Source organism: Bacillus rossius, chromosome 1 (genome assembly GCF_032445375.1).
Source record: "Bacillus rossius redtenbacheri isolate Brsri chromosome 1, Brsri_v3, whole genome shotgun sequence".
In the NCBI taxonomy this organism is placed as follows: domain Eukaryota; kingdom Metazoa; phylum Arthropoda; class Insecta; order Phasmatodea; family Bacillidae; genus Bacillus; species Bacillus rossius.
The window spans coordinates 370,566,502-370,590,716 of record NC_086330.1 but is presented as its reverse complement, the minus strand read 5'-3'; the positions used below and the strand labels follow the sequence as shown (position 1 = coordinate 370,590,716).

At 41.5% G+C, this 24,215-nt stretch overlaps 2 protein-coding genes across 6 annotated transcripts in view; one reads left to right on the top strand and one right to left on the bottom strand.

The window, feature by feature from the left end:
- LOC134528448 (uncharacterized) lies at nucleotides 1-20,690 on the bottom strand. 2 transcript variants are annotated; one of them, XM_063362068.1, is made up of 11 exons: nucleotides 20,149-20,690; nucleotides 17,989-18,170; nucleotides 16,840-17,077; nucleotides 15,155-15,258; nucleotides 14,165-14,274; nucleotides 11,967-12,247; nucleotides 9,706-10,037; nucleotides 7,402-7,499; nucleotides 7,075-7,300; nucleotides 6,120-6,229; nucleotides 1-4,580 (listed from the first exon to the last, which is right to left on the bottom strand). In XM_063362068.1, exons 1-11 carry the CDS (start codon nucleotides 20,459-20,461, stop codon nucleotides 4,535-4,537), a joined length of 2,040 nt encoding a protein of 679 aa, XP_063218138.1. In that variant the 5' UTR covers nucleotides 20,462-20,690; the 3' UTR covers nucleotides 1-4,534. The 2 variants fall into 2 exon arrangements, with proteins under 2 accessions (XP_063218138.1, XP_063218137.1); XM_063362067.1 differs by having other exon boundaries at nucleotides 6,120-6,226; nucleotides 20,149-20,674.
- A 1,875-nt stretch (nucleotides 20,691-22,565) lies between these two features.
- Nucleotides 22,566-24,215, top strand: part of LOC134528447 (protein Smaug homolog 1) — a 41,002-nt gene continuing 39,352 nt past the window's right edge. Inside the window, exon 1 of one of the 4 annotated variants that reach the window (XM_063362064.1) lies at nucleotides 22,566-22,828. The gene's annotated coding sequence lies outside the window, so the exon portion shown is untranslated. The other 3 variants (XM_063362063.1, XM_063362065.1, XM_063362066.1) reach the window with 3 other exon arrangements.

Here is a 24,215-nt window from a genome sequence, read left to right as displayed (position 1 = left end):
TAGTGTTAATTTTTAAACATGTATTTGATCTTTCAGAAAATACATAACTAGTAAACATGTAAATCAATTTGCAAACACATGTACAGTCCAGGCCAGAAGTCTCGGATCTGGATCCCTTGCTCGGAATGTACCGGCACAATAAACGAGTGGTTGGGGCAGTACGCAGCAATTGTGTGTGGCAGACTTACATTAAGCCCAGGAGAAGACCTTACTGTGTGACAGAGGGCTTGAACTCTCGTGTCAGACTTTATTTCACAATCTCTAGCAACCAGCACACACTGGTAAGGTGTCTCAAAATTATCCCACACTCTTGCCGTAGACAGTTTTCCAGTGTATTCCTTCTGTCCCTGTCTCTTCAATCAATGTTGCAGTATAAGATAAATATGTACATAAAAATACAAATACTTATCAGAACTAGTGATGTATCGTTTCTACTTTTTCCCCAGTTCTCGATTCAATTCCGGGAGTGTATTTTTTTTCTTCTTCTTTTTATTCATTGAGGAAAGGTTTGGTTGTTAGGCTTTCTGTGGTACAAGTACAACATTATAATTACAGTTCTCAGTGCTGGTTAATTTGCTGAGAATTGGCAGAACCGAGACCCTCTAATCAGAACATGTTTCAACTAGGCATGTGCGAATATCAGTTTTTAGATCAAATACAAATATAAAATTACTCGCGAATATGAATATGAAATTCAAATAGTAGTAAGAATGAGAATCCCACTAAATTCAGATTCATTGCCTCTTGCACTAGTGGTCCACTCCTGAACTGGCGGTATGTGCTCCACTGACACACATCACGCCCTCAACCTGCGCTGACAGCTCACAGACTTCTGGCCGCACAAGTTAGCTCCCGGGACGTAGCAGCAGCACAAGCATTCGGCTTCGAGACACTCATGATGGCTCCTGCGAGCAGCTAAAGAGACTTCTAGCAATTGCACACTTTACACACTGGTTTGACATCAGCGGCTGGTAAGGAAATGTGCGTGGCAGCATCTGTCGTGACAGTTCAAACACTTTCTTGTACTACGCAAACAGCGATATATTGGACACAACATGAAATGGCACATCAATGCAAAGCATGACAGACTCAGTACGGTATGCAAGTGTTACGAGTTACGACCACTGTCCGCCGTCTCGCAGAGACTGGTCACACCGACGTTCCGTCTCTTTCTACCAGCATGACCACATCATGTTTGTAACTAGAATTACCACTGTAATTGAAGTCCCAACAATTAGATATATTCTAAAACATATCAGTTAGAAAAATACTGTATTTTACATTTTCATATCAAACATGTTACCAGTATAACTCTCACTTCCTTCATGTTCGTAGAATAGCAAAATTAAGTACATACTACTATTATGTACTTCAGACTTAAGTGCTTAGGAATTAATAAATAATTGTTTTATTAATACTGGAGTAAAACAGTTTTACAGGTACACTTTATTAAGTAAAATTGCTAGCACAGGAACCCCCAAATTCATGACAATGCTGCGCAAATATGTACATAATGTAAAGGACACATTTATATTGCACACACTTCACAGTCAATACATGCTTAACAGGTTTCAAGACCTCGCAAGAACATGAACAATGTCCACAGTAGTAGTTATAACAAAAAATAAACAAATACTTAGGCCAGTGTCAAAAAATTCTTTTATACCTAAAATGATTCCAAATGTAAATTACAGTGAAACCACGACACTGTGAGTAGAACCAACTTGTGTTCTCAGTCCAGTCCAGGCAAAACAAATAATGTTTATCGCTACATACGTAAGGAAATAGTTTGTTACGCAGCGAGGCTGCGTTCTGATGGCTCCGGGTTATGACCCCAACTGGCCACAACATCCCTGGTTCGTCACGTCTCCATCCACTTCGACCCAGTCTAGCCACGATTCTCCTAGTTCATTGCACCTCCAACTACGACCGTCCCCGGCTCGCTGTCGCCCGGACGCAGAGCTCAAGCCAAGGGAACAGGAAAGGTATTTCTTTCGCTCAAGTTAAACCTCCTTTTCCATTACAACAATTCTTTACATCTCTCCATATTTTAAAATTTATTTTAAAAATGTCAAATAGTACTTCTTTGACCATGTCTTGAACTGCACAGACCAAAGTCACTCTGCCAGGAATGTCGCCTGATTGCCGACAGTTCGCATCTCACTTCTTCCCTGCGAGAACCACATGAGGTGCGTCTGTAAGTTAAGCGAGATGTTCGCTTGTAAAGTGTTATAATTATAACATTTTATACATGGCGACTATCCAAAACTGATAAAGATCGCAGGCTAACCTATATAAAAAAAGTTGTCAGACCCGCTGCTCCTTTGATCTACAGATTAATCCCGGTGCCCCCTGTTGTGGTGTGACCAGCAGCAACACCTGTGGCCAGTTTAGGGACTCCTGGCGGCCAACGAGTGGCAACCCGGATGAATAAGCAACCAGCACAGGTGGGACCGGCGGAATGCCCATGAGTTATGCAACGGCCACATCAATATCTGCAATGCTGGTATTTTTGAATAAGACGTTCTTATTGGTTGTGACGCATTGTGGCACAACTGCCCACGGGCTAGCTGTATAAATAGGGCCGTGGTAGCAGAAAAACGACACACAAATCACCGAATCCGAGTCACTGCAGAAAGAAGTGAGACAAGAAACCCAAACGAGAGAGAGATAGAACCAGACTTAACAAAGCACGGTTCACACTGAAAGGGAAGACGCATCGGGAGATTTACGCAGACGTCAGCACGGATCGGTCAGACGCCGAGGAACGACAGACTTAAGAAGATCACGTGGTGACGCAAGACGTAATGCCAGAGCATATGACCGTCAGCGTTGCTGCTTAGTATCGCTGTCTGACGGGAAAGAAATCGCCACTAGAATGAGCAGCACTAGAAAACGCCCGGTGACGTCAGAACGTGTAATGAGGCGTCAAAAGCATAACCTTGGCCTCGGACTACGAGTTTTGCAGAAACGCCAGGAGACGAAGATCCAAGCTCTGTAACGAGTCAGAAGCAGTCGCCAGCGAGCAGACCCAAAACAACCAGCGGCTGCACCAGGGGACAGGCGGCACAAGCTCGTTCCGAAGAGGGGCGCCGGCAGCCGCCCAGCTCAAAAGGTGCAACAGGTTCTGGGGGACAACTTGGGGCTTCTGGAAAATGAATTTCTTTGGAATCCAGGAGGGTTCAGCTGAAGTTTTTGCTCTTGATGAACATCGCGACACCAGGGGTCACATCGCGAGCGCGAGTCGTTCGAGTTCCGAGCAGCTACCCAAGGTGGAACCAGAAAACAACGTTATCATCAATGGTGGCGTAGCTCAGGAAGGATTGCTACGGCAATACAAGGCAAGTGACGATGGATTTATACAGCTTGCACTCTCTTGCATTGCTAGTTGTTCTTAACACATTCACACAAGTCAGTTAATGGAACAAGTGACTGTAGTAAGAAACAGTGACACACTTTACGAACCCATCATAATACAATCAATATCAACATTATCAGTTTTTGATTTTGATAATTGATAAATTCTTGAAATGAATGTCAATAAAACTAAAATTTTCAAGTTTGCCTAACAAAAGTTCATTTGGTTTACATGAAATTACTGTGCTATTTTGGAGTTCATTATATTATTTTTGAATGAAAGAACTGAATTTATAAAATTATCAATTTGAATTCTGTATTGTTGAAAATATTTACCATTCAGTTGTACAAGATAACCTTGAATATATGACGTCCTTAAATATAAAATATAAAAATTGAGAACAGTACAACTTCAATTTTCATTTCAGTCTTGTGAAAATTTCATGATTTTTCTGCATATATATTTATATATATACCTATATTACATTCCATATAAATATGACTTTACAATTCTTAATTTTAATTTAAATGGAAACTATAATGAATCATTTTGGTTTTTAATTATATTTTCACTTAAGATTTCTATCTATCTTCCCATTTTTGTTTTGTTGAAGAAGCTTCGAACACATCACAAGTACAACAACAATCACTGAATAAAATTTAAAATAAATTTGTACAAATAGCAAATTATGCCCAATATCACAAATTAAACAGCAATTAAACTGAAATATGGCACATACAGTTCAGTTCTATCATTGGTTTGATTACAAAATAAAATGAAGGATTCTAGGCAACTGATATAAAGAAAGAATTGGATAGTAGTAACACATGACAATCCTAACTGTTAAGGCGGTAAGATAAGGTTAATTCAATTTGCATCTGCTCGTGAGACAACTCAATGTGTCCGTAACACTGCGCTATATCGCAGTTGTGCTCCTGTAGCCCTCAGCACATGTTTACGAGTAGGCCAACAAGCAGTGGTAATCTTCAGCAGACATAAAGAGCGGACTGCCAGAACGGCTAATGCATGGAACGATGGGCACGCTACACACTTAACACATACACAGCTTCGCGTGGTGTGGCGAAGGTCAGCAGAGATGCTCGAGGGCCGAAGCTGACGGACAGCATTACGGAGACTGACGGAAGGGGATCCCGCTCACCCGCCGCGTTCTCGCCTTCAGAACGGAGCGATGTAGACGTTGGCGTCCAAGTGGTGAAGGTAGCTGAAACACAGCACGTCCGAAACACTTGCCGAGAGCCAGACGCGACCCTCTGCAGCACTCGCCGCTGCTCCCTGGTCCCAAAGGCACCACCCCGCTCAGACAGGCCTCGGCTTGGCCACGCCACATCACACCTCAGAGTTGTCCGACGTACGGGCGTGGGGAGTTCTTCAGTCTAGGGGCACAAGACCCCGCCATACTCTCCTCTCTGCGTGCTGACACCTGTGTGCTGGAACGAGACTCAAACCCTTCTTAGCGCAATTACTGTAAATTACCTTAACCTGGCCCGTTTTCAGTGCCGGAACCGCTCAACACAAGTACAACGTGAACTCTTGCGTATTTAACTGCACGGGATTTCATATCCAATACGCGATGAATGAAATGCCTCACACACGATCGGTTTAGATGACTTTAAGTGCACCTTCTCGGCTGAACAAAGGTAGTTGGTGATGGCAGAGATAACATCTCGGGGTGCCGGAGGCCCGGAGCGCACTACCTCGAGGGACAATGGCTCCAGACTGGGCCCGTTATGTCAAAATGGTCACTGAAATGAGCTCTCGCACCACACAACTATGTCTATTCAGAGATTCCATTGCACGCTGTGGACATGCAAGAAATGAATGTGTAAAATAACATTAAATAATGTTAAAACATGTACCCTAGCATGCACAGAAACCTTGTTACATGAAGTAATTGATATGAAATATTTTAATATTATCTTCCTTTGGGCCTAGCTTGAGAACACTCAGGCTTACACGACTCCAGTTTGGTTTACACTAGAGATGTCAGTTCTACTTTTTTCCAGGTTCTCGGTAATCAAGTATTTAACAATATTTTAATATGTATGTATTTTTCACACGTAATAAACAGCTATGGTCTATAAGCTTGACATGCCTATTGAATTAAAATGACAGTTTGCACGCATAGGCCCACACCACTTGCCCATCACCTCCCGCAAGGGTGCCCAGGTGGCAGCACTGGCATGTCCTAACTGCAACTGTTACTCATTCAAAATGCATAGTCTGAGTTCTCCAGAAGTTTCGCACATCGCCCAGGAACAACTATCAGACTGCTGGTAGCAACGTTGTCTGTCGAACCACAGCTATCAAACCACTGCTAGCAACGTTGTCTGTCAGACTGCAGCTATCAGACCACTGCTAGCAACGTTCTTTGTCATATCGCAGCCATAAGACAGCTGCTAGCAACGTTGTCTGTCAGACCGCAGCTATCAGACAACTGCTAGCAACGTTGTCTGTCAGACCGCAGCTATCAGACAGCTGCTAGCAACGTTGTCTGTCAGACTGCAGCTATCAGACCACTGCTAGCAACGTTGTCTGTCAGACTGCAGCTATCAGACCGCTGCTAGCAACGTTGTCTGTCGAACCGCAGCTATCAAACTGCTGCTAGCAACGTTGTCTGTCGAACCGCAGCTATCAGACCGCTGCTAGCAACATTGTCTGTCAGACCGCAGCTATCAGACCGCTGCTAGCAACGTTGTCTGCCGGACAGCAGCTATCAGACCGCTGCTAGCAACGCACGCACCTGGGGTTGTGGTTCTGCACCTTGGCGCGCAGAATCGTCGGTCCCAGCAGCGCGCCCAGCTGGTTCAGACACTGGCTGGCCGCACTCGACGTGAGCGCGTTCTCACACTCCTGGAAGAAGCACACACTACTTGCACTCCGTCCCGTAACCATGCACTCTCACTTCGCTGCCTGTCCACTCAATACTCTCGCTTCTTTACCAGCACGATTTTTCATTTTGCAACAGGTGGTATAAAAATAATAACAGATATGATTGTAACATATTTGCACGTGTGCTGTGGATAAGGAATTTACGAGTATGAAGAATTTTTTTCTCACATGTTGTTAGTGTGAGTCAGGAGCTACAGTTGTAGTGACAATCACAGTGGTCCCATGAGCATGAGTGATCAGTAAAACTAAATTTCACTTCATAGAACTCAAAAAGTTCTGGACACCGAGTCGAAAATGCGTGTGGACCTCTGAAGAAGTAACTGTTTTTTAATTCTATGAAATAGGGGGTGCCTGCCACATTAACGAGAGAAGACAGTGGTAAGATCACAACTGGAAACCACACATAAAATATTATAAAATATAATATATTACATTTTGAATAATTATTAATTACTAGAGACATGCAAAATTCGCGGATTCATTTCGCGATAGGCTAGCATCAAAACAACTATACCTTCGTACCGCTTCTGCAATTGGATAACATTTTATCCGGGGAACTGTGAGCCAATGGGAAACACTAAACCAAGAAAGTGCCGAATTACGGACAGCCTAGTTGAGACGTCTCAAGCGTCAGTAGCCAATGAACAGGTGTCATTTCCACGAGTATTTAAAGGACTGTGGAGTCTATCCTAGAGGTCAATGAATCCGCGAATTTTGCAGGTCTCAATTAATTACTAATAATTATTTTACTTTTTTAGCCTTCCCATCTCACGACCAGTGACCTGTGACTGGCAGGAAACACTCACCAGGCCGTAGAACACGGGGTCGAAGAACTCCTCCACGACGGCCTTGAAGGAGCGCTTGCCCACGCCGCGCGCGATGACAGGCAGCTGCTTGCACACGGTCTCGATGAAGACCAGGTGGTGGGTGTAGTGGCGGTGGTGGCAGGCCTCCGCCACCAGGGGCAAGGTGTTGAACACGGCGGGAGACGTCTCCGCCACCTGGGACAGCTCCGCCAGCATGTGCACGCACCTGGCACACACACGGTGCACACCACAGGCTCGCTGACGCTCCTCCGCGCGGGGGCGACGTTGCACGTTTCCGCGGGCACGCGCGATGGGCACTCAACTCACCCATCGGCCATCTCCCATGGCTGGGAAGGCCTGCGGAACTTGTGGTCCGAGCAGCCGCCCCGCCCCATCCGCGGCGCCAGGGACCCACACGAGTACATCTGCACAAGTTGGAGAAGAGCGCGTGACTACCACGGCACTGCACAGTCACGGACATGGGCATTTTCCAAATGGGTGGGGAAATATGGGATAATTTCTCAAAAAAAAAAAAAAACCCCACCCAAAAATTAAATTTTATATTCATGTTATAATTTATGACGTACACAAGGTATTATTTTGTAAAACAGCACAATTTTGGATGATATATTTTACATTTTAGCTTCACGCTTAAAGTAATTAAAAGTTGCTAATTAAGTGATTTAAGTCATTTTTTTTTTGCTATATAAAAAAGTGGTTTGTGAAAATAATTATTTTTAAGCACAATTAAAATTCTAGAAATTAATACCAAATTATTTTTCAAAAATAATTTTCAAGTTTCTGGGAAATTTCATGAGATACAGTTGGCATTGTATGACTAATTGTGTTAGTACGTATTCATTGTATTAATGTATTGTAATTGTATGACTAATATTACAAAAACCCATAAGGCTGTAAGAATTATGGCATGCAGTTAAAAAAAATTTCTTGGATGATATTGCCAATAAAATCGTCAAATAACATCAAAGATTTAGTATTCTAAGGATTCAATATTCAAGGAAAACAATTCAAAGACAAATACCTATTAGAGAAAATAAAGTAAATTAAAAACCCAAAGTACTTAAAGTTTCTGAAGTTTACTTGGTCAATTTTTTTCTTCATACCTATCCTGGTAACATTCCTTAATGCACTTTTAACATGTATTTATATAAAATAAAATTACTGTATGTATTGACACTGAAAAAAAACAATCATTTAAAACATTGAGTTTTTCAACACCGTAGTTAACATTTTTCATTTATTGTACATTCAGATTCGAGGGGTATATTATACATAGATACTCATTAGGATTCTAATTCGAGATTTTGATTCAAGAATATTGGAATCTGACCCATACTAGTTTTAATTAAAATAAAATAAGACCTAAGTTTTCCAGAAATTGGAATTTTACTGGGAAAATTCCCAGGGGTGGACAAAACACAAAATTATTTTTTCTTCTTGGTTATAATCCCAACCAGCGACCTGTCATGCCTTCCCGAGGCGAAGTGACACTACACAGTGGTTCGCCTATGCTTCACACAACCCCGAGTCTTACAGGGACAGCCACTGTTAGCCGAGTGGTAGGTAGCTCTGCTTTGTCAAGATGATACAAGTTCAATTCCTGACCAAGTGAAAACCCCAGTGTCAAAGTTAAGTTATTATTTATAGACTTGTTCATTCACTCAACCCTGAGAGAATATTCAACCCTGGCATATTCCCTACCCAATTGGGAATCTCTGACCCACCGGCCAGGTATCTTGACCCATGAACCACATGGTCCAACATTCAACTGCGAGTTCAACATTTGAAAGAAATGATATACTTCCATATTTTCCCGAAATAATGTGACTCCGAACATAATGCACCCCAAAACTTTGTGAGTTTATGAAAAATACTTTATGGTGTTGAAAACACAATCCAAACACAATGAAATGAAAAACTATTCAAATTAGTAAGTTTATATATTAATAGAGCTTTTCAAGAGCCCCTTTTGTCAGTAGTGCTAAACATGGCAAATAAAACATGACTGTAGTTGATTGAAAAGCCATCAGCAAAGAGCGCTGAGACACACACATGACAAATATAAGATCAGGGGAAGGGAAGGGAATGGAGGGGGTGGGAGTGCCTTCTACAGCAGCCACAGCGGAAGAAGCCCGGCGACCAACTCCATTTCAACTCCCTCCCAAGCGCGTGGCAAGACACAATTATAATACGATTATAATGTGAACCCTACTTTTAGTTTCAACGGTATTGGTAAAATTCATTACGTTATTTTCATGCAAATACGGTACATTGTGTCAGTGTTGTTATCAATTTGCTAAGATAATGATTGTCGTTTGGACTTGCAGCGCCAAGTTTTTCAAATGGCTGCCTGCCAAGGTGGGTAGCCCTACAGCTTCCGGCAACGAAGCAACAGTTGATGTTCAACCATCATGGCGGTAAGTTGTGCCATCGTGTATGCTTGCTGCCAATCGAGTTGTTCGCGAGTGAAACGTTATTAATTGTTTCGTTTTATATGGATTTTACAGTCTCTTACATCTCTAGACAAAAACATTGTAAAGCTCTTATCAACTAAAACTGCACAGCACATGAGACGGGCACAAGCCGCAGTGCAAGCGGAGACGGACTCACCACGTTGTCCGAGTGCAGGTCCGTGTCATTGTCGCGCAGCTTCTTGACCGCGCCGAAGACGGCCGCTCCCTTGCCGGGGTCGTGGTACTTGTCGCTCTCTGCGGGCTGGTTGCGGACGCCCTTCAGGCCCTGCGTCACCTGGTCCATGACGCGCGCCGCGGCCTCCCGGCCGTACGCGCGCACCACGTTCCCGAGCGCCGCGGCCGCGCCCTGCCGCACCGACGCGATGGGGTCGCCCAGGTTCGCGAAGAACAGCGGGTACAGCAGCGCCAGGGACCCGTGCGCCTCGTCGGGGAAGCACAGCACGAAGTGGCCGCACGCCACGCACGCCGCTGCCACACACCGACCCGCCAGACTCTGTTACGCAGTGACTTCGATGAATTGTAAAGACCGCGCACATGTCCTGTCGCCTGGATACCAACCGCAGCACTGTTCGAATACCGCGCGCCTGACAGCAAGCCATCGGGCCCGCCCGGGTCCTTTTGACTCAGGCCATACGCGGTTAACTTAATGGGTGTATTGAAGGGTGATGTTTACTGTGAAAAGCTTTGTTCATTCAATTCACGTACTTTTTCACCACATCTCTGTGATTGAAAATCTTGACCTCCCGTCCCTCTTCTCCGGACAGGAGGTAACAACTCGATACAGCTTCATCATTGGCCAGTCAATAACAGCTACGTATTTCACGTCGCCATTGACGAATTCAAATCAAGTCAAAATTAAACCCCTTTCGAAAAGATACTAGAATGTATCAATATTGTTTGCGTATAGACATAATCACAATATTTTACAGGCTGTGATGAAAGTTTCATTAATAATCTTTAAGTTTTTTTGAAGTGAAAACTTCTATAGGAAGGTATGGATAGGGAGTAAATTCATTTCAGTCGTCATCGACATGGTCACGTGACATGAATGTGTGTGTGTGTGTGTGTGTGTGTGTGTGTGTATATATATATATATATATATATATACATATATATCCTCAGTGGTGCGCGCGCAGCCAGTACGCATCTTCAGTCCTTGTACATCAGTGCTGTGCATATGTGAATTGAATGTGTGTATGCAGTGTTCAGATTATGTTTTTTTGTTTAATTTTGTATTTCAAATCTTAAGTATACAATTACTGTGCAGTAAAAAGTGAGTATAAAGTATATAAATATTCTCATATAGATATTTAGTTTGAATAACGAAGAAAACGGAGTTTTGTAGCAATATAACCTAAAAATTAAGAACATCACTATTTATTTTTTTTAATACCTACAATTACTATGCAATGCGTATTTTATAGTAATTTAGGAGTTATTTTACTAACGTGATAAAACAAGTTTGTTGTGTGATAATTAATTTGGATATCCAAAAATAACAACTGTTTGTTTATAGTTTTAAGTTTTCACTTCTGTCGGCAGTTCGCATGACATGCTTTGAAATTATTTTTTTTTTTTTATATTTTGTATAGCTGCACATACACACTTCATTTGGACACAGAACACCACAAATGAGGTGGTCTAGCGTTCAGAGGTTGTTCAGACTGTGTATTAGTGTGTGTAATTTTGTGTTAGTAACATTGATTAGACCTCAACGATAATCAGTGCTTCTGAGAAGTCTCTGAATAGGTAGTACTTCAAATTTGTATTTCCCGCGCTGCTGTGTGGTGGCGACCATTATCCAGCATCCTCTGCCAATAGTTGGCAGCCCTGGACTCCCAAGCCGGAAGTCAGTCATATTTTTCATCATGGCGGTGAGTAGTACCTTTGAATATATATACTGTATAGAAGTCGCCAGCCCAGGTTAAAATTTCTAATACGGTTTGAGGTAGTTGGTTAATTCACCGCCGCAATCGCCACCATCTCTAGGGCATGGAATTGTGGTGGTCCCTAGCGGACAAGTGTCAAACTCTTCAAACACCCCTTCCCCCTCCCGTTGAACGACCTTGAGCTGCAGTGAATGATGGGTGGGGGGTGCGGGGAATGACAGCGGGCGACAGTGCTGCGCTCTAACGTGTAAATAACAACCTAAGACGATACAGGCCGTTACGGCAGCGCACTGCAGCGGTGAAGTTCCCAAGCTGCTCATCATACGCTTCTGAAAAACGTAGAGTAAATCCTATCCACTCGCGAATTCTATACAGTATATATATTCAAAGGTAGTACTATGGTGTAGCCTCACCGTTAAATTGTTGTATTACAACGGCATCTGTGATCGTTGTCGTACACAGTCCACTCAGTCATCGCGCTATGATGGAGGTAAAGGCGACGACTCACCGTCACGGACGGGCCAGCTGTCGTCCCGGAAGCACAGCAGCAGCGTGTGCAGCAGGCGCGACACGTACGGCCGCACGGCGCGCGCCTGTATCTTGGAGGCGAGCTCGGCAATGCAGGCGCACGCCGCCTCGCGCACGGCGTGGTTGTCGCTCTCCGTGGCCTGCGTGTAGTGGTCGACCACCACAGCGATGTGGCGCTGCACCAGGTCCCGGCCGCGGCAGCCCGTCACCTGGCGCCACGTCTCCTGGGAGTAGATGCGCACGCCCTCCGCCACGTAGTACCTGCCACACGCACGACCCGACAAGCCTCGTCAGGGCCGGTGCAAGGTGAACTGGCGCCCTGGACGAAAAACCTTAATGCCCCCCCCCCCCCCCCCCCCCACAAACGGCCACCACAAAAAAAAATTTTCCTTACCTTAAAATACATCACGTAAGCCTAAGATTTTGTCAACAATCAAATGTAAGCAGGCTTGCGTTTTTTTTTTTTTTTACTTTTTTTACTTATTAATGATCTAGAGACCCGTGAATTTCGCGGATTCATTTCGTGTTATACTAAAATTCAAATAATTATACCTTAGCGCTGCTTCTGTCATTGGTTCACTGTTAATCTGGAGTAATGAGGACCAATTAGAGACCCTCGCTCAAAGAAGTGTCGAATCACAGGCCACCCAGTCGAGACGACTCACAAGTCAGCAGCCCAATGAACAGTTGGCATTTGCCCGAGTGTGTAGAGGATATTGGAGTCTATCCTGGAGGTCATTGAATCCGCGAAATTCACGGGTCTCTAAAAATCATAAACAGGTCACCGTGGACTTTAAATAATTACTTACATCAATACAAACATTCCAAACTGTTACAAAAATCCATTGTATCTAGTTTCAAATAATCGTTAAAACATGTTATATCAGCTGTTATGTGTCGTGCTGCGCCGCCCCCAGCTACTTGGCGCCCTAGGCGGTTGCCTAATTCGCCTTTATGGACGCGCCGGCCCTGAGTCTTGTGTATTCATCTCTGTGTTACGGAAGTTCACGCCGATAAACACAACACAGAATACCTACAAGGAACACCACCGTGAAGCCAGGCTTTCTTCAAAAACGCAAGCAAAAAAATAAACGAGGAGATGACATCTTCAAGCCACCCACAGACATCTGGGAAAGAAGCTGCGGAGTTCTTTCAGAGTGGTCACTTTCTACGTGTATGTTGGATTCACGAGCACTGGTTCAGGATGTGCATTTTAACTTTCAGCTCATAATTTTAATATTTTTACAGTTTTTAATTTAACTGTGGCGAGGATATATCCCTCACAGTTTGTCGTCAGATACGTGGTAACTACACCTACATGTTTTGCCAGATCTATGAGAACAGATATGTTACTTTTTAACTATCACATTGGATGACAGATTTATGGGACTACATACTTCCATTATTATATGAAAAACCATACTGTGTTTCCATATTCTTATCAACTTGATAACAGTTTTCCATTAAATCTTTCTTCTTGAGTAATGTACTGCTACAAAATTGAACCTTAAAATCAAAGCTTCCTATTCTGAGCCAGTCCAGACAAAAAAAAACTAAAAGCCTCCAGAACGTTTTCTCGTTTAGTCTTTCCGAGCAACGATCAACTTTTGTCTTTTAAAACGTGTATTAGTCTGACCAACTCAGAAATGTTGTCAAACTTCTAGCCAATAACTATGGATGTTACTAATTCGTGTAGTTTCTGTAATTTAACATATATAATTTAAATGCACATTAACAAACTGATTTATTTAATCATAAAACTTAAAAATATAAACTTGATCACAGATTTTGAAAAGTAGTAAAATAATAAAATTATTAACTTTTTTATTAACACTAATTTTACAACACTTTTCAATGGCAGCAGAAAACATTACATATTTACGGCATAGATTTACGTAATATTGCTCGCCGAAAGTATGATGCATAGAGAACAAAATTACTTGGTTCAGAATAACCCATTTCAGCAACAACAAAAAAAATGGATAATTTAGCTGCAAATGTGGGTATACTACTACACAAGTGCTCATATACCCTTCATACTGTCCTAAAAAAGTACATTCCAAAAAACATTAATCATTTATAAATTGTGCAGTCACTACAAGGAAATGTGTTCAGTCCGTGAGTGCGCAGTGCGTACAGTCACCTCTGGCTCGGGGGTGCTCGCTGATGTGATCTCACCTGTTGAGACACAGCTGGGGCAGCAGGTCCGGGAAGAAGACTTCTCGGGCCTCGTCATTGGGCAGCGACGTGAGGAACTTCCTGGCCGCGACGCAAGCCGCCAGGCGCACCTGTTGAAGCCACTCTCGTCAACACGTGCCCCCACCCCTGAGCGATTCAACAGTCAAAACTACTCAAGCAAGACTTACTCAATTTCGTCTAAATTTCTCAGTTCGTTGCATTTGTTTCACTTAGCAACAGATATACTGGACTATTTTAAGAGATCTCAAACAAAATCTACCTTTCTGAATGAAACAAGTCTTGTTATCTACATGGAAAAATTAACCAAACAAGCTTGTGTAAAACTCTAAATTAATTAACAACCTGAGAAATTAATTAATAATAATATGAATAATTCAATCAGTGTTTCAGTAACTGACATAACAGATATGTAAATTTAAACATCAACGTGAAGCAACAGTAAAACATTGGCCTCGCAGGGCATCCGGGATGATCCGGATTCAAAACCAGTTCTGAAAACTCTGCTGGTTTTTATTCATGGTTTCCCCAACATCACGAGGCCTGGTTCCTCACTACACCGGCTGGTTCCTCACTCCGGTTTGCCGTCTCTCAACACCATATGTCAACAAGGCATAGACCTCTAAAACCAATCAGTAATGATAAAATAAAAAAATACCTACATTCATTGAACTCTAAAATGTGAAACCTAAAATATGAAAAACAAAATTAAAAACCAAAGGTTGGAAATGTTTAATTTTTGTTAACTTTTATTCTTAACGACTACAATATAAATTTTTTTTATTCGCTGCCATTTTCTTTGCATATTAACATTAACTGATAAATGTTGTAAGCACAGTAAGCATAAATGCACTTCACACCATATTTGCTTTGATTGTACAAAAAGGTAAACACCCGAGAACTGTCACCACAGAGCGGCACAGCGCACGCTTCATTCGCAATGCGTACTTATGCCCCGGCAGCACCGCCCACCTGACTCCAGTTGTCCGACAGGCCCTTGGCCAGACGTCGACTGAACTCGTGGCCGTAGGCGTAGATCGGGTTGACCACGCCCACGCTGTCTCTTCCCTCGTCATCTGCGGGAGAAGCAGTCGCAGGGTGGAGATCGACTTCAGTCAGTCCACTGAACTGTCGTTCAAATATGTACTTTAGTACTTTTACATCCGCTAATTCGTTTCTTTTTCATTCTTATAACATAGTACGTATGTGTTTGGAAATTATTTTAACACTGGAAAATACCTATTTAACACCCTCACTTTAATTACTACGGACGAGACTATACGGTGAATTTATGAAAAAACTTAACTAACCGCAAAGTACATCAATACAACATATACGTAACACCAAAATGCAAATAAATACACCATTTGCACCAGAATGTAAATAAAAACATGAAATCAATAAGTAAATTACCAAAATGAACTCAAATTAAAAATAAGTAATCTTTTTACTATGGTAAATTAATTCAATACAATTTATTTATCATGGATTTTGTACTACATTTTTATGGACTAAATTTAATGGGGGGGGGGGGGGAAAAAAGATAGTTTTAAGTTGTTTGATTGTATTGTATTGTACAGGTAGTACATCATGTATCAGTTAAAATGAAATTATTTTCATAAAATAATTATTAAGAAATATTTTAGTTTCATATCGATGAATATCTTGCTAGTTTAATGAATAAAGACAATGTAGAGAAATAAAAGCAATAACAGAAATCTCCTGTTTTAAAAATGAAATTTATCTAAAAATAAAAAACCATTAAATCATGTTATTTATTAAAACAAAGTTCACAACATGCAATCCTGAACAGTACGTTGTTATTGAAACATTCTGCATTTTTTTTTTCTAGAATAAGAAGAAACCACGAACTAAGTTGTGTGTTCAATAATAGAATAGTAAGTAATAAGATGACATCAATTACAGTGTATAGTATAGTGTATACAGCAATTTACAAACTTTCACTATAATGATTTTGAATAACAAACAATTGTGTCGTCATGTTTGGATAAAACATAGAAACAACTTATTAACCTAACACTAATGAAATTGTTTAAATAACATCATTTACACACTCATAGATTGGCAAATATCCATAGCAAAATGTTTGCAGATGAAATGTCTATTTAAGAGTGAACAAAAATGTAAATATTAGTGTCTAATATAACTAACTGTCTGGTTTCACACAAATTTCAGTCAACGAGACCTCCGAGTCAGCGCAAAAAGACAAATAATTGTTACTTCATCCAGTCCTATTTGCTTTTTTTGAAATAATTTCCCAATACAAGGCTAAATGTATATTACCCCATAAAAATTGACAAATTTGAAAAAAAAAAAATTGTAGCAGGAAGCCAACACATATTATCGTCATCATATTGCCAGAATGCATTTACCTCCATTTGTTTTTTAATACTGATTCATAATATGACAAATTAATTTAGTATTATAAGTAATTTTCTACAATTTCACAATAACATTATACTTAAACGAAACAAAAAACCAAACTCTTACATTGAAAACTTTCAACTTTCTACATTTTTGTGCTATCAACAAAAGTTCCACCTTCTCGCTCACAGAACACAAATTTTATTATTGTGACACATGAAAATGTTGTAACGGATAACTGTGGAGCGTGCACGAGGACGAAGGGCGCGCACCTTGGCTGGTGTTGCCGCAGCAGACGAGCGCGGCGCACACGTAGAAGCCGGTCTCGCGCACGAAGCGGTTGGCGTGGGCCAGCGCCTGGAACACCAGCGCCAGCAGCTCGTCGTCCACGAAGGGCTGGAAGTCCGTGCCGCAGCCCTCGACCATGGCCTGCAGGCCCTTCAGGCTCGTCTCCAGGTGCTTCCAGCCGGCCGTGTCGTGAAACAGCTGCGCCGCGTCCGCGCTGTACCGCTGCCGCACACACGCCAGCCACCAGCTCCACTCCCGCCCCTCAAGACTGCCGCGCTCACGTCACCAACTGCCCAACCGAGTCCACTAGGTTACAGTGAACTGAAAATGAGCACTCAAGCAAATTATAAAATTTATATTTTTGAAAAAAAAATTTTTTATGAGCAACGTTTATGTTATATCAAATATAAACACAAATATGCTACGTTGATTACTATACAAGATTATAACAGTTCTATTGGTAGAGACCGGAAAAAAATTCGCGAATTCATTTCGCGATAGGCTAAAATACAAATAGTTATACCTCAGTGCTGCCTCTGCTATTGGCTCACAACTCACCTGGATGACTCTGGGCCAATGAGAAACACCCGACCAAAGCTTTATAAGAATCACAGGCTGCTACGCTGGGACGTCTCACAAGACAGCAGCCAATGAGTGGGTGACATTTGACCGAGTGTACGTAGAACTATGGAGTTCATCCTACAGGTCAGTGAACCCGCGAATTTTTCCGGTCTCTATCTATTGGCAGTTTGAAGCCACGGTTAGCAACCTCGTCTTCTGCCTACGAACCTATCTCAAACCTTTCTCTCAGATGTGCAATGTGGCAGACGTTGCCATAGCGGTGAAAAGGTTTTCTGATGATGACTGATGATAAAAGATGATGATTGATAAGGATTGATGATGACGGTTCATAATGATTGATGCCTTTGAGATAGAGTCTCTGCCCGGTCTGTACACCCATTTTGTATTGTGGCGCCCGTCTACCGAACTGTCGACATGTACTCGACGACTACGACGCATTCCCTCCTGATAACCCACCGTCATCCAGTCACCTGAAGACTTTCTCCAAAGGTAACCGTGAAACCTTTCCTCACCGGTTGCAGCTGTGTCCCGCAACAACCGGCTCATCTTACCTTCTGCGACGAGCTGGCGAGCTTCTCCACCAGTTTCTCCGTCTCCAGCTGCTCCTGCCGCGAGCCCCCGCCCTCCAGGGGCTGCCTGTCAAGGCTGCTCTGCACCAGCTGCAGCACGTGGTCCTTGCACTGCGCGTACACGTCGGGCCCCGTCTTGGCGCACAGGGACCCCAGCACCTCGCCTGCGCACACACGCACCACACTACACTCCGCTCCGCTCCCTGCGCCACACTGGCACAGTTCTGGAGCACGACATGCACACACGAAGCAGTTGTTCGTTCAGTGTAGGCACACTTTCCTCAAGACATTTCAAGCTAACCCTCCATATTTAAATGTTCATATTCAGCTATGTATCTAAAAAAAAATTCGGGACTGACTGTGCTTTATGGACAAATTAGTATTCTTTCCACACTTTCAAAATCTTCCAAGTATCAATAAATCCCTCCTCCTAAATAAAGTGAATTCTGCTTGGCAAACAATACAGAGTATATTGGATGTGATATTATTTCAATGCCAACAGTTATTTTGGCAAATATAACCCCTAAATTTCAGTCAGTTAGTATATTAATAACTTTCAAACTTAAAATTAAAACAATAGCCCTATTTAAATAATGACATTAAGAAATTGTGTGATTATATTTTTAAAAATATGACATTACTGAAGCAATGAAGATGGGAATTCAAATAGAAACCCACCACTAATTCCTGTGTGTATTGCAAGAATTTATCAGTGAATTCATCATCTAAACTGAGTAGCTACCTGTGAGTCGTGAGTGATTCTAAATCTGCGCTAAATATGTTTCCAATCAATGGATCCTAGGTTAAAAGTAAATAACCATGAGATACACCAGTATAAGGTTTATGCCAAATACTTGTGAATAACTTATTACTAATAAACTGGAGTTTGCTAAATATATGAGGTTTCCCTCACAAAACTAATTTACCAGTTAAAAATCTAACACACGCAATCATATTCGAAATGAAGTTTAAAAACATTTTAAATCCAACAATAAGTGTATTCTCTTAAATCATAAGTAACCGGACACAGAGGGTACGTGTGGAGGAGGAGTTATCGGAGGAAGGAAGGGTTACATCAGGGGTGCCACAGAGCAGTGTGCTTGGCCCACTTCTCTTTACCATAATGATGAATGATATAGGAGAGAAGATACAAGGGCATATTAGGCTTTTTGCAGACGACTGCGTGGTTTACATGGATGCGAAGAGAAATGGGTTACAGGAGGATCTGGAAAGGCTGGAAGAATGGGTGGAAAATAATGGTATGAAAATAAATGTGGGAAAGATGAAAGTGGTCAGGTTTACCAGGAAGAGGAAGATTGTCAGGAGGGAATATCGCTGGAGGGGAGACGTGATAAGTGAGGCCGACAGCTATAAATATCTAGGGGTGGTGCTGCAGGGTAACCTGTGGTGGGGGGAGCTTGTAGACAAGGTAGTGAAGAAGAGCAGACAGGCATTGGGCATGCTGGGACGAGTGCTCAGGGGGGGAAGCAGCAGCATACGTGACAAGGCCTATAAAACTATGGTCCGCCCCATGCTGGAGTATGCCGCAGCAGTGTGGGACCCATACACGGCAGTTCTTGAGAGGGAGCTGGAGGGGGTGCAGAGGAGAGCAGCTAGATGGGTGAAGGGCAAGTGGAGGAGAACGAACAGAGAAGGGAAGGGGGAGTGCAGTACCACAGAGATGATGATAGGAATGAGATGGGAGAGCTTAAAGGATAGAAGACAGAAGGAAAGATTGGTCAAGATGTACCAGGTGCTGAGTGGAGTGGGAGGATGGGGAGAGCTGGGGGGCAAAGTCAAAATGGGAATGCCTAGAAGTAGGAAGGAAAATACTAGGAAGGTTTTCAAAGAGAGGAGGAGAACAGAAAGGGGAAAAAATGCAATGGTCGTGAGGACAGTAGGGGAATGGAATAGGCTGGAGGAGGAGTGTGTGGCGGCTGGGAGTGTGGACCAATTCAGAAGGAGAGTGAGGGGGAAGTAGGGAGAATGCTTGCCACCGGGCACTTTGTACCCAATTGCAGCTATTAATTAAATTATTAAATTATCAATCCTATAACATTGTGAGTGTTGCAAATGCAGACAATACAAATGGTCTGATCAAATAGCTGTAACATGTTTGAGCAACTCTGTGATATAACTTACCCGCTGCCAAACGAACCCTAACTTCAACATCAGTTAACAATTTTTCTGCAACGGATTTCATCTGATGAAGGAAATCTATCTCTCTCTCACTTTCAAGATTAGCATAAGGTATCAAAGACTTTGCTCCCAAAAGGCAGCCGTGCTTAGTTTCCCAAGGGCTTTCCGTGTCACTTATTAACTGCAGCAGATTTGACTGAAACTCAAGACGATCCGCTTTGCTACATGCAGGCAGAAATTTTTGTAATTCGCCCACAGCTCTGTCTCGTTCTAATTTCATAGGGTTACACAGTAACCCCAAAATCTCTGTGTTCATTGTATAAATGACAGCTTATATACAGTTACAGGAAAATCTCTGAAAAGACATCGCATGCAGCAGCTGGAACAAAGCCCGAAATATATTCCACGATATAAAATAAACAAAGAAAAATTTTTTCTGTTAACTTTCCCGGAATAAAATATTCTACAATCACAAAATTCTAAAATTCTAAATGAACACTTGTTTTGCTCGCCGAAATCAACAACAACAACTTGCAGCGCAAAGCATAGAAACACCAGTTACTTGCTATATAAGCGCACATCATGTACAATGTTAGAAATTATACGGTTAACATAATTTTCTTGTAGTTCATTTTTGTTAATTATATAAATGGAAATTTTATTACAATTAAACAATAAATGTAATTTTTAAGTAGTTTTACTTTCCCAAATTCAAACTAATTTCACCAGGGCCTTCGTAAATAATTGGGTTGGAGGAGAAAATGGCAGGGAGGGTGCCAAATCCCTGGGCCTGAACACAGGCACTACAGAGGGTCCAGTTAAGTTCAGAAATAGTTTTTTAATGTGTGAGTACGCCCTAATAGTAAGGCAAAAATTTAAAGTCTATTAAAAATAAAATTCATTGGAAACCTTACAATTAACGACTATCATCGGTGCTCCTCTGACACACATGATTTTATGCCAACATACATATATGTATCGATAGTGAAAATGAGTGCAGCGAAAGGAACGTAACCAAGGATATATGGGTTATAAGCCGTCGGTGCGGCTATCAAGGAGTGTTGGATGTACATCCACCTTTGCCATGGGTGTAATCATCCACCGGTTATAGATCCCAAATTATATTATGTAATTATTTAATTGTTTATTGTTAATTAAAGTAATATCATAATTTGTCTTTCCTATTTTAAAAAAAAATTGTTCACTGTGCGACTATGCCGAAAATCTCAGCCTGAGTCGTTCCCACGCTCTGCATACTTCTCATGGAAAACTTGACCCTTGGTGGCCCGAAGCTCCCGAGGCTGAGCCAGTCGCTACTCGATTGGCACAGGGGTCGGACGCATACGTGCACAACAGGGTCGACAACATCTTGCCTTCACTGTCTGAAACCTCCATAGTGTAAATTTTTTAATCGATTTGCACTGGTACCGTGGCCAGCCCCGATTTAAGCGAGGTTTGAAATATGCCTGTGCATAATTTTATTATTTAATTCAGTGTAATGCGGTTTCGAGTCTTAAATTTTGTACGGCAAATTTTATTGAAAACAAATGCGTGATTTTTAATGAAAATTTGAAGTTAATTAATAAGGATCTACAAAATAAACTGAAATAATAATATTAATAATAATATATATGTTTTCTTCAGACATTTTATGTGGTAGTGCTCAAGATTCAGCAAAGTAAATGTAGCTTCTAATAGTTAGAAATTTAAACATGATTACAAGTGCATAACATATAAAACTTAGCTAGCAGGCCTGCTGGAGGAGTTGGTGAAGAGAGTAAATATGGGACAGCAAATCGATGCCTGTTTAATAGATTTTGAAAAAGCAGTCGATACGTTTCCATATGAGAAAAATGATAACGAGAAGTTTAACATATTGGCATTTTCCTAAGAAAAAGAACACCGAGGGTGCATGTGGAGGATGGGATGTTAGAGGAGGGAAATGTCATGGAAGGATGTGTGCCGCATGCAGTGTGCTCGGCCCACTATTCTTCTCCATAATTATTAATGATTTAGGGGAGGGAATAAAAGGCCATATGTGACTATTGACGATTATGTAGTGTATGGTCAGTTCGAGGAGGGAGAATTGCAGGAGGATTTGGATAGGCTGGAAGAGTGGGTTAAAAAGAATAACACCAAGTTAAATGTGGGCTAGACGAAAATTGTTAGGTTTACTAGGAAATAGGATATTGTTAAGAGGGTCTATCACTGGAGTAGTGTTGTAATTGAATATTCTTCTCCAGACTACAGCCCCTCCACACCGAAGTCAGGCCCACGCAGCCGAATAATAGTAATAATAATTCAGAGCCGCATACTTAAAATTAATCCCCATCATAGCACATATTACTGTAAATGGAAGACACCCTTTCGATTTCCAAATTTTTATTAGTAGCTCCTTAAAATACTGTAATTTATATTGCGTGCCTGACATAGATGAATTTTAAAATTTCAGTATTTTCTCATTATTTATTTGAAGTATGATAACTAAATTTTAAGTAAATAAAAGCATTTGACTGATGATTGATGACGTCATGGTTGTGTGTTTTTGACTGAAAATGTAGGGCTAGGAGGAGCGTTTTATGTGCTTTAAATGAGTGGTGCTTGTGGTTTAGAAGTGGTTTGAAGCTTGCTGAGGGAGGTAGGATTGATGTTTTAAGTAAAGTGCTTATCGTTCTTGTTAAATGTAAGTTGTTGCTGCAAACTCATGTGGTCTATGTGTTTTGGTACCATGTCAAAAATATTGGTTTGCAATTTCTGTCAATAAAGCATCAGTGCACCGGTAATAATATTTTAATTGTACGGGTATAATTCTTGTAAGATTCCAGCCAGTCGCGCAAAAGCAATAACGATTGTGCTACCTTGCCTAATGCTTCAGTGCGTACGTGACTGCTAGTTCAGAGGCCATGTTTGAAGTTTATTACATGTGTTTTGTATTTGCCACAGTCCGTAGTTAACGCCTCCCTCCGTGAGAGTATAATAGTGACGTATATATTAGTTTAAAATTCGATTGTTTGTTTGCAATGAACTTCCATGTTTTGAGAGATGAACATATTGTATAATGTTGTTAACGCCCCGGCTTGACAACAGTACTTAAAATACAGTGTTGACATAGCAGGGTTGGAGAAAGGTCATTACCAAGTCTACCGCTTCGCATTTTGTATACCATTCTTTACTGTTTTGTTTCTTTCATACGAATCAAATTGAGTTCTAGTTAACGTAGATTTATAATTTACTTTTAATTTCTTGTAAAGCACTACTAGTTTTATGTAATGTTAACTTTCGTTTTTGTTTCATCTAAAACAAATATTCCATTACAAGCGGTAGGTAACTTCAACCGTAAATAATTTGATGGGTTTTGGAAAAAAAAAATGTTCTAGGATTTATTGAGTGGGTTTAAAATTAGGAGTAAATAAATGTAATAAATTATATTTAGATATGAGGTGAACATGACCACGGTGAGCATGGACCACATTCAAACGATTTATGTAAACAATGCAAGAAATGTGAGAGCATTAAGGGGTAATATACTCTAGATTCCATAACAATTTTGTTGGTGAGGGCAAGGTAATGGAAAGATTAAAAGCCAGAAGTTTAATGGGGAGTATGTATATATATGGGTGGATAGATGGATGGCAGGTAACATGGTTTCAGGCTAGGGTTCCTTTGTTAGTTGCAGATGGCTGGTCAGGAGTAGTCAAGATTCTGATACCATAACAATATTGATGATGTCTCCAACATGACGGCGCTGACGTCATTAACCACCCCTATATTATAGGACTAGCACGGGAATATGGGGATTTTTGGCGGGGATTATTAAGACCCTTGTTGTGCACAAAAAATGTTTCTCTATGAAACTAACTTTGGGTATCATATTATATACTACAGCCCTTACTAATATAGTACAGAACCAGGGGCGCAACAACAGGGGGGGGGGGGGCAAAGATATTTTGCCCCCCCTCTGAAACCTTGAAGTGGGGGCAAACGGGGGCAAAGAAAATGCTGTGTAATCAATTTTTAGATAATAAAACTGCTTAAATATCACCATTTTCCACCTTAAAATACAAATTTTC

Coding starts and splice junctions, on each gene's coding strand:
- LOC134528448 (XM_063362068.1), bottom strand. CDS start 20,461: ATGAACACAGAGATTTTGGGGTTACTGTGTAACCCTATGAAATTAGAA. Junction 15,259..16,839: donor CTGCGGCAACACCAGCCAAG/GTGCGCGCCCTT, acceptor CTTCTCCCGCAG/ATGACGAGGGAAGAGACAGC. Junction 12,248..14,164: donor CCCCAGCTGTGTCTCAACAG/GTGAGATCACAT, acceptor TGCGTGTGGCAG/GTACTACGTGGCGGAGGGCG.